The 10,497-nt window shown below is 32.7% G+C and overlaps 3 protein-coding genes across 3 annotated transcripts; 1 reads left to right on the top strand and 2 right to left on the bottom strand.

Moving 5' to 3' along the window:
- Position 1: 1 nt before the first annotated feature.
- On the bottom strand, positions 2 to 1,482 carry LOC140957156 (probable pectate lyase P59; the record flags this gene model as incomplete). Its single annotated transcript, XM_073414286.1, has 3 exons — positions 1,192 to 1,482; positions 331 to 982; positions 2 to 85 (listed from the first exon to the last, which is right to left on the bottom strand). Coding segments are annotated over exons 1-3 (942 nt in total), but the record flags the coding sequence as incomplete, so codon positions are not given.
- A 1,697-nt stretch (positions 1,483 to 3,179) lies between these two features.
- Positions 3,180 to 4,450, top strand: LOC140956902 (uncharacterized). The gene is made up of 2 exons (XM_073413836.1): positions 3,180 to 3,231; positions 3,455 to 4,450. The coding sequence occupies exon 2, from the start codon at positions 3,482 to 3,484 to the stop codon at positions 3,818 to 3,820; it is 339 nt and encodes a 112-aa protein (XP_073269937.1). The 5' UTR covers positions 3,180 to 3,231; positions 3,455 to 3,481; the 3' UTR covers positions 3,821 to 4,450.
- On the bottom strand, positions 4,265 to 7,019 carry LOC140956901 (hypersensitive-induced response protein-like protein 1). The gene is made up of 6 exons (XM_073413835.1): positions 6,881 to 7,019; positions 5,624 to 5,815; positions 5,342 to 5,462; positions 5,135 to 5,226; positions 4,942 to 5,038; positions 4,265 to 4,814 (listed from the first exon to the last, which is right to left on the bottom strand). Exons 2-6 carry the CDS (start codon positions 5,810 to 5,812, stop codon positions 4,453 to 4,455), a joined length of 861 nt encoding a protein of 286 aa, XP_073269936.1. The 5' UTR covers positions 5,813 to 5,815; positions 6,881 to 7,019; the 3' UTR covers positions 4,265 to 4,452.
- Between the last annotated feature and the right edge of the window lie 3,478 nt (positions 7,020 to 10,497).

The following is a 10,497-nucleotide window of genomic DNA, read 5'->3' as shown; positions in this document are numbered from 1 at the left end:
ATCCCTTGCCAAAGTGGTTGAAAGCTAGGGTTATTTGCATTATGGAATCGTCCGAGTAACTATCACTTGCTCCGAACAGCATCACCTGCATACATCACGATCACATACATTCCAACGACGCCACAAAACTTGTTGATGGATATCGAGAAATTTAGTCGAATGGGTATTGTTGGTGAAACTTATTATCAGACTTCTAAAAAATTATGAAATTTTATTTTATTTTTTTTACATATGAGAGCTAGCTAGGGTGTAACGTGACACTTATAATATTTATAATATGTGCATCATTGGCTCTCAGTTATTCTTCACCTAGTTAATTAAGCAATTTACCTCATTATGGCTGGTGAAATGGCAATTCGAGATGGTAATGGCAGTGGAAGCCTCAATGGCGTCTATAAGTCCATCGTCACAGTTCGACATTGAAACGTGATCGATCCAGATATTCGTCGCGCCAAAGAGAGAAATGCCGTCTCCATCGCTTCTAGTTCGAAAACCATAATGCGTTGCAGAATCCCTAATGAGGCCTCCACTGCCTTTCTTGATGTCGTGAATTCGGATATTATGGATTACGACATTACTTATATATTGTAGGGTTATGCCCGCGCCATTGGTAATGTGCACTTGTGCTCCACGGCCATCTATCGTCTTATCGCTCGTCATGATAAGCTCCTCGGTCAGCCTGATCACCATATCACGTGCAAATGTGATCCATAGTGGTTGTGCTTGTATCACGGCATGCCTTAGAGTTCCTGGTTTCGGGTTTACAAGATCATTGTCCGACGGGTCGTTCACGACATAAAATTTTCCGGCTTTACCTCCTGTCGTGTGACGACCGAATCCAAGAACACAATCCACCAACTTCTTCCGATTTCTAGCCCAATTCTTGTCACATCTCCAACATTGATCGATAGGGTTTGTAGCCATGCATGCACCATCGTACTTTCTTAACCCTCTCCTAGTGCTATTGTCGCCTTCCTCGTACCTTTATATATGAAACCAGAGTACGTACACATATTAATTAACATCATCATATATATAGTAGTGGTGAAACTTAAAATAATATTTTTTCAAGAGCGAACCCGGTGATAATTTAAGAGTTAGGGGGCAAAAAATTGATTCCATTGGCCCCTTTCCCTTCACCATTGAACACTAACAATTGATTCCATTGATATAAATTAACGAACAACGTACATATGAACGTGCTTGTTGAGATTATCCGTAACAATTTCCGGGTCTGGTTGATAGGCTTGGCGAGCGGCCTTCTTCGCTGCAGCTGCGCGCTCCTTCCATACTTTGTCATCTATATCGGCATTATTCGCCGTTGCGCTGAAAACTACAAAAGATAAAATCAAGAAAACCGACCTACACCTAAACCTAAACCTAATGGCGACCTCCATTATTGTATCAGAATGTGTGAACCTTTCGCTACTCTATATTTTTGGGAAATATATATACATATATTTTAATACATTTTCAAAAAACGAGAAGGCTTATCCGAACATTATTACCGACGCCTAACTTAGAAATTCCATTGATGAATCTCAGGCCAATCGTCGAATGGATATGTTATTAGTGGAAGAAAAGAAACACGAGAATGAGAAGCTTGGAGGAAAATATGGGTGGGCAACCACTTTTCAGTATTGATCTAAGGTTAGTCGGCTTATTTTATTTCTGTTGTGATATATAGTTTTTACTACTGTTTCTAAAAAACAATTATTCGTACGTCCTTTATGTTAAGATTCTAAAAAAATGATTTTCTCATTCCATCAACTCATTCTGTATAATGATGTAAATAAGTCGAGCCTAGCGAAGAGGTAGGCTAGCTCGTTTCGTTTAAGGTGTATATAGGCTCAAGCTACTCGAACTCAATTAGAGTTTTTTTCATGAGGTTCGAGTTCGACTCTTTTTGAAATTACTGAGCTTGATCTCAGCTCGTTAATAACTCATTCATCATATTTAACGAGTCTAGTTCGAGCTAGGTCAGTTAAAAAAAAACTACTGTTCGAGCTCATATAGTATTCTTAGCCAAAAGACCGCCTAAGATATGATTAAGGTGATAAACTTCTCGTTTATAGCATTTCAATTGCTTATCTTTCAGTCAGATATTAGTGTGGGACAATGGAAGTTGTCTTCCAATGCTTGAGTTATTCTAGACTCGCGGCCCAACAAACTAGCCAATCTCGAGCTCACGAATAGGCTCGTGAGCTTACGAGTCGAATATCATTAAGCTCAAGTTTGATTCGATAAGCTTAACGAACGATCTTTAACGAGTTTTTTTTACCCAACCGAGCTCCGAGTAGCTCGTAAACCGCTTGGTTCATTTACATCCATATTTCCTTATATCATTTGTTAAAAAATTTGAAGTCTAAAAATGTTGTTCCGAATATTAATTGGTTAATTAAAGAAAATATAATATTGTATCAATGTTTGAGAACATTGCAATATTAGTTCTATGTGTTCATTTTGTTCTTTATCTTATCAAATTTTGGTCTTGATTTACTCTCTTTGTTATTTTTGTAATTCTAATCATTTTGGCACCTATACAATGCTTACATGGCTCCGACATGGCATTGACATGTAAAATGTCACATCAATATTTCCGATAAAAATTTATTAAAATTGAAATTAGACAGCATACATAACCAAAATAAAAAAATAACAAAAATATAAATTGCAGTTTTTCCATAATTGCATTTAATTTTGATTTAAATAATTTTATATCGTAGAAAATAGTAATGTATATAATCTACATATCGATACGATATATATTATCAAGGGAACAATCTATAGAATAAATCTCTGCATAAAATTAATATTGTTTAACAAAAATGAGTTATTTTGTTAGAACACTAGTTTTTCTTTTTATATCTTTTAAATTTTTAGGCATGATGACTTTTGGCATTAAAATTAAAAGATTGTTTGGGGGATTTAATATTAATTTTTCCTATTTTCTATATTCAAAAGACATAAGAAATTAGTTTACTTTTTTAACACCGCTAGAGGTGAAAGAAAATTAAAAAGAACAATTTTGACAGGATTGGCAGAAACGGGGGGAAATTGTGGGTAGGAGTGATAGTATACAGGGAGATGATTATAGACCAAAGACTAATTACTTGAAAATGCATAAAAATCGGACACATAATTTGGAGTTCGACAGATTATATAAACTAAATGCAGTTGTATGTTATACATTGACACATAAAAATTCATCAAAATCAGAAGATAGTTCAGGTTATCTGTGTACCTTTTTCATTCTATAGAATCGCTTGTTTGCTACTTAACATATAAAATGATTAATATACTTCATTTAGGAAAAAGAAATGGTTCAGAAAGTGTTCAAATGCTATCATTTTATACTTCATTTAATTAGATTTGAGCTCTTATTTTTAAGACTTGAGTGGTTTTGCATGCATGCATTAATATCTTGATTATGAGCTGATGTTTTTGATGGCAGAGGCCAGTTGATCTTGACCAAATATTAATGGGAGAAACAGAAGATCCGAAGAATGACAGTGCAGCCAAAGTTGAGAAAGATCAGAAACACGAAAAGAAGGAGAAGGATAAGCACAACGGGGAGGCGGAAAATGGAGAGAAAGACAACAAAGACAAGAAAAAGAAAATCAAGGATGGTGCACAGGATAAGAAGAAGGATAAGAATCCTCAGGATAAAACGGATCCCAGCAAGTTGAGGGCGAAGCTTGAAAAGATCGAGAATAAGATGCAAGATCTGCAGCTTAAGAAAGACGAAATCTTGAAGATGATAAGTGAAGTTGGCAACAATGCAGCACATTCAAGTGCTGCACCTCCAGCAAACGCATGAAGCATTTTCATTTCGTTTGCGGCTGTTCGGGGGTGGAGGGGGAGAGATGGCCGGTGGGAGCAGTCGTCCCCCTTGTTTTCGTTTGTCTATCTGATTTTTTTTACGATTTATGGTCCACTGCTGTCACGATGCCAATGTTATTTGTTGATATTAATTTACCTTAGATTTTTAGTAATCTCCACGGTAGGAATGGGTTGGATTTTGTATTATTGTAATAGATTATTTTGCGGTTAGGGAATGTCACTTGTTTGGTTCAAAACAACTCTTGATTTGAAACATATGTGCATGTCAATGTATATCTGCTACGTACATCGAACCTGTATGTTTCTCAAGTGTACTTCTTTTGCATTTGTACTGCTTTTTTGACATTTGCTTGGTCTTAAGTAAAATATTACTGTCAACAGAAATTCACTATTACAAATCTCATCTAATACAATTTACAAATAAAGAAGACAATAAGATGCTTTAACACAACAATTTTCTTATGCAAGACTTCTGCAGTAGCTCATATACAAAACATGATAATAGACCACAAATGCATTCAAGAAACAAAGCATACACAAAATCAAACAAATAAAACTAGATGTATATGAGATGCAACACCGAGATATTTAACACACTGGCGATATTTATTACAAATCAGGGTGGGAAGCCTGAAGAAGCCCATCACGAATCTGAGTTGCCACATCACGAACCGCACCTGGTCCATGAGGAATAAATACAGCTGAAGACTTAGATGTAGCCCCGATTTCTTTCATCGTATCAAAGTACTGAGTAACAAGAACCATATCCATTACATCTTTCGCAGTTGTCCCGGGAACATTAACCGAGAAACCAAGCACACTATCCCTTAATCCATCCACAATTGCCTGACGCTGCCTTGCGATACCCAGACCAGAGAGATACTTAGCCTCAGCTTCACCTTCGGCTCTCTTGATTTGCAGAATCTTTTCAGCCTCGGCTTTTTCATTAGCAGCAACTCTCATCCTAGCAGCTGTTAAATTGAAAATGGGTCGAGAATTAAATGAGTAACATGGCTCGACCCAAAAAAGAGGTAGGATGACGAGTATTTGAAAAGGCTTGGATCGAATTTGGTCTTGTAGAATATTTTATATTTTTACCTGCATTGATTTCATTCATAGCTCTCTTAACATGTTCATCTGGTTCAATATCGACAATTAGCGTCTGAACAATTTCATACCCATAAGCAGACATTGCCTGCAAACGAACAACCATCACAAAACCAATGCCAAATGGTGAAGAATCAGATCCGAGTCTGACCACGTGATCAGTTATCATTGTTAAATACTTTACCTTTTCGAGTTCATCTTCAACAGCCTTAGCAATTTCATTTTTCTGCTCAAATGTGTCATCAAGATTGAGTTTTGGAACGCTTGCTCTTATCACTGAATGATCAGATAACAAAAATGTTTTAGGTCTGATGATGTTGTACTTTAGGTTCAAAATAAATAAATATCTGCATTATGACAGCGACTACTGAGTATGAGGTCAAGAATGCACCATCAAACACATAGGCCTGAATTTGACTTCTTGTGTTGCTGAGCTTGTAGAAAGCGTCATTCGCCTTATCTGCAAGGGCACGGTACTGTATTGATGCCACGACGTTGACAAATACATTATCCTGAATGACAATCAGCAAAAATTCAATATGGAAACTATATACCAACTGAAGCATGTCAAAGATTTAAATGTAAATATTCACGTATCATGAAATTAACATTGTTGGGGTTGTGAACTAGTTTTGAAGCATATGGTTTTGTACTATGATCAAGGTTATCATACCTTCGTCTTGGTCTCACACTTGACATCTAATTGTTGCAGCCGGAGGGTGAGGTGACCGGCCAATCTGCTTCCAAGAAACCAAGGCACGCAGTGGCAGCCTGGCTGAAGGACATCATCGAATTTTCCAAATGTTTCCCTAATAGCAACCGTCGATTGGTCAACTTGAACACAACAGAACAAATTTCCCATGTCCTGCAAAGATTAGAGTCAAAAGGTGACAATAGCCGATATCCAGAGGGAAAAAATGACCTACAATTTGCCAGTCGAGCGGTATTTGGTTTCTTGAAAATACGTCAGCAAAATTAGTTGGTAAACTAGTTGAAATTCAACCTTGAATATAATGACCGACTCTTGGCAAAAAGATAACTTTCATATCATACTTCATAATATACGATAACAAGAACAGACATAACATGTCAACATAAGGGTGGATTGAAAAAGCAATTTCATCAACCATGATGCCATCTTGTTTTCAAAATTCAAAACACTTGCAAACCCCAGAGCATGGAGCCATGGAGGAGATGTAAAGCCGCTCTCTGGGGTGAAAAACAAATTATTAAAGTTTATTTTTAGTTAGTCTTAAGATAAGATTTCAATCTGAAATAGACGGAAATCTCTGAGTCCACTCATCTAAGAGTCTGAACCATGATGCCCACCCTGTTTTCCATGAGGCGCCATAAAGAATGATGTACTATGATCTGAACATCTAAAGATAATTTCATCTCATTTAATCAAATACAAATTTTACTAACTATTAAATAACAATAGAAAAATCTCATCGATTAACACGCAAATTATTATCCATCATTCATAAAATTTTTATTTCCACACTAAGATCTGATTAAAAAAACACAACTTCTTCGATGGGTTGCACTCCAGGCTCAAGGGCCGAGCCTAGTTGCACTCCTTGTGGATTTTCACCACTATGGACGTCAGGATATTTTTGGGGGATTAACCCATTAAGAGTGGACGAACAAAAATTAATTAAATCCCTCAATCCCCGCACGAAATTCCAGGTCTCGAGAAAACCCATCAGTAAAAATAGCAATTTTACAAAGTACAAGCATTCAAACAAGAAATTGAGCTCCCGTAATAGCCCAAACGTCAAAAATCCAATTTCTCAACAGATTTTCAGAATCTGAAGCAAACCCACAAACATTTCAAAGGGCAGACAAGAATATAGATCCATCATACACTAAGAGAACTATGAGCGGTCGCAAAACCAAAATAAAAAGTAAAAGAGAGGGGGATCATTACAGCTTGTCTCTGAAGATTAACAGCTCCAAACGAAGACTTGCAAGTCGTGAGCGAGAATGGGAGTTGGGGTTTTCCGAAAATCTGTTATTTATGCAGGGTAGCTGACCATTGGAATCGATGCACTAATAGTTATTTACCTTTTAAACCACAACAAAAAATTTATATCATATATAATATGACGTCATATATTTTTCCGAATTCAATGAGCTGCTTTTTATAATTATAATTAGATCTCAAACTCGATATTTTTCAAATTTAAGATTTCACGTGATTAATCAGTGTTAAATCGTTTGATTCTAATTAATTAATTAACTAAAATAGTATTGCAATGAAAAATAACAAATTCCATATATGCTTCAATAAAAATAAAAAAATAATAATTAAATAAAAGTATAAGAAAGTTTAATATAATATTTTAAGAAATTTTAATATAATAATTAATATTACCGATTACATGTATCAACTTAATATGAACAATATATGCATACATGATTAAAGTTGTGAAATTTAGTAATATTTAAACTTCACGAACATATTAATAAAAAATATGTAAAAATAATTTTTTTTACTCAATATAATTCTAGAAGTAAAAAACTATAGACAAATTCATATTTATCTACATACGTTACTAGATTTATTAATTAAACCAGACTAATTTTACTCATGATTAAGAGTTGGTCTCTTGTGAGACGGTCTCACGAATCTTTATCTGTGAGATGGGTTGACCCTACCGATATTCACAATAAAAAATAATACTCTTAGGTATAGTTTGGTACAATGGATAAGAGAGGGATTGATAAATAATCTTCTTTATCTCACGTTTGGTATTTTTTTAGAAAGCACATGATATTATCATGGACCCGTGATAAATAATTTTATACAAGCATAAAATATCCATTTTATGAGATGTGATAATTTTAATTTAATGATAAAAAACACCACAAATGACTTAATTGCCCTCAATGTATAAAAATCTAAAATATTTCATATAGATCTCATTATTTCCAATAAAAACATATGATATTTTCCTATTTTTGCCATATATCAATAATTTAGTTTTTAAAAAAAGAGACATCGATGTCAATTTATCAAATTTGACGATTTTATCTATCTTCCACCATTTTATATTTTATATAATATAATTATAATAAGTGTACATTAATTTTAATTAATTCATAAACTCTATCTAATATATAACTTGACATGAAATATATTTAGTGCTTTTTATGTTAAATAATATTAATAAAATTTTAATAGACTTATAATTTTTACTCCAGGTTATGATATATTTAATTTTTTTACTTTCAAAATTATAATGATTACAAGTTTTATGCTTTTGAATTTTTAAAAAAAATATTTTAAAATTTGAAGTATTGCATAAATCTGTCTTGTTTACATTTAATTAGATTTGGACAATCAAATTCTGAAAATATTTAAAAAAATATTTATAAATTCTGAAAATAACTCGAGCAACAACTTTGAAATTATAAATTTTATTATGATAAGGTTAAATTTGTCATTACAATCTAATATATAAATTTAATCAATCTTATTAAAATCATACCAAACATTAAATATAATATCCTGCATCTTATTTATTCTTAACTTATATTTATATTATATATCACATGTTTATCATATCATGTGTACCAAACTATACCTTAGCATAAAAAGTAATACTTCGGATCAACCATATCGATATTCACAATAAAAAGTAATACTTTTTACATAAAAAATAATATTTTTTCATGGAAGACCCAAATAAGAGATCCGTTTCACAAAATACGACTCGTGAGACCGTCTCAGACAAGTTTTTACCCATGATTAAAGCCAAGATACAAAACTAAATTTTCAAATATTAATAGATATAGGACAAAAAAATTTTTAAAAAAATTACGAATATACGATTAAATTTACGGGTGGAAAATATATAGATCGGACAAAAGCAAAAATAATATAATAATAATTTAAGGTAATTTTATGTGGTAAAATGTCCCCACGCGCTTTGTGACCTGGATATGTTTATCTTCGGTCTTCGGACCTGATATTTTATCTTCGGTCTTCCTAAGAATCATCGTTTTAACGTAATCATTCGTAATTTGCTACGAAATTTAATTGATTAAATGTAGATAGATAATGATGGGTTTTGATTTTATTAATTAATAATTTTATTGACCTTAATTATACATTAATGATCGGCTGTAATATTCGATTTCGACGTTGGTTTACTCTTCCAATGGTGGTTGATAACAAAGTTGCTTTGTCATTTATTGTTAATGTTTTGAATAAAAACATTTTTAGAAAATTATTTTTTCAAAAAATCAACTAAATAATTTTTTCCTGCACTTAAAATATTTCCATAATCAATGCGGTGTGTATTACATATATTTAAATCTTCGATCATTTTACAGATCAATTTTATGAGACGAATGTCCTATATCCATACATACGTAGGTGTTTCTTGGCCCAGTAGCACATGAATCCCGAAAATGGGACAGGATCTGAGTTTGAGACCATATAAACCTTACCCTGATATAAATTTAAAAATAAAAAATAAAAAATCTTATGCTCTTGTCAATGTATGGATTAGTCAACGCTAGGAAAAAGACATGCAAATTAAATTAGGAAGGTGTGCATCATATTCAAGATTGTTTTTTAGGTTGTGTTTGCCATATATACGTATTACAAATTCCATTCATATTTTTATGATATTATTATTATTATTAAATTGTCTGAAGTTCGGTTTGATTAGCTTAAAAAAATTCGATTAATTCGCTTCCAATATTGGTTAACGAATTAAAATTAATTGATAATCAAAAAATATGCACAGGAAAATTCGAATTTGTGCTAAATCGAAACCACCTCTAAAACTCTTCGTATAGTGATATGTGATATGGTTTCACATATCTTTATTCGTGAAACACGTCAATTATTCTCATATTTACAATAAAAAGTAATATTTTTTTGTGAGTAAACCAAATAGAAGATATGTCTCACAAAATCAACTCACTCATGTACAAGTTTATTTTGCGAACATCGTCAATTAATAAAAGTTTTATGCATATACATACGATGCTGACTTATATATATTGAATATTAAATAAAATAAGATTGTGTCACAAAATATACGACGTGAACTATACGAATTTAGATTTCGAAAGTCACGAAAAGCATGGTCCACTCTTGAGGAATAATATTATAATATGGTTTGATGAACGATATTCATATCTTTATCTATTTATTATTTGAGCTAGAAATATATAGTTACTAGTAACGGTATGACTCAAATTTTTTAAAGTATATAACAATTTAAACATCATATTTCGATTGCTCTTCTTAACAAAGATAATTATTACATCCAACAAAGACCAAGACTTTTTGAAAAAAGACCAGTTGTAATCCTTATTTATATTAGCTAGCTATGAGGCCTAATTAACAAACTATCAATTTAATCCTATATATATGACAATATGATTTAATATTTCAAAACTCGGACATTCAGAAATCCAACCAATAAGATTAGAGTTCTGCAGCTTTATAAGTTATTGCAAGGAAATAACGATGGGAGATTGGATCTTGATCTCCACGATTCATGCATTTGTTAATTTATATATATA

Source organism: Primulina huaijiensis, chromosome 14, assembly GCF_012295235.1.
Source record: "Primulina huaijiensis isolate GDHJ02 chromosome 14, ASM1229523v2, whole genome shotgun sequence".
NCBI classification, from domain to species: domain Eukaryota; kingdom Viridiplantae; phylum Streptophyta; class Magnoliopsida; order Lamiales; family Gesneriaceae; genus Primulina; species Primulina huaijiensis.
Note: the sequence above shows the minus strand (reverse complement) of the source record. Positions and strands in the feature narration are given on the sequence as shown.

Excerpts from the sequence above, each read along its gene's own strand:
- LOC140956902 (XM_073413836.1), top strand. The coding sequence starts at position 3,482 with ATGGGAGAAACAGAAGATCCGAAGAATGACAGTGCAGCCAAAGTTGAG.
- LOC140956901 (XM_073413835.1), bottom strand. The coding sequence starts at position 5,812 with ATGGGAAATTTGTTCTGTTGTGTTCAAGTTGACCAATCGACGGTTGCT. Across the intron at positions 5,227-5,341 it reads TCAGGCCTATGTGTTTGATG|TGATAAGAGCAAGCGTTCCA; the intron begins GTGCATTCTTGA and ends CTGATCATTCAG. Across the intron at positions 5,039-5,134 it reads TTGAAGATGAACTCGAAAAG|GCAATGTCTGCTTATGGGTA; the intron begins GTAAAGTATTTA and ends GTTCGTTTGCAG.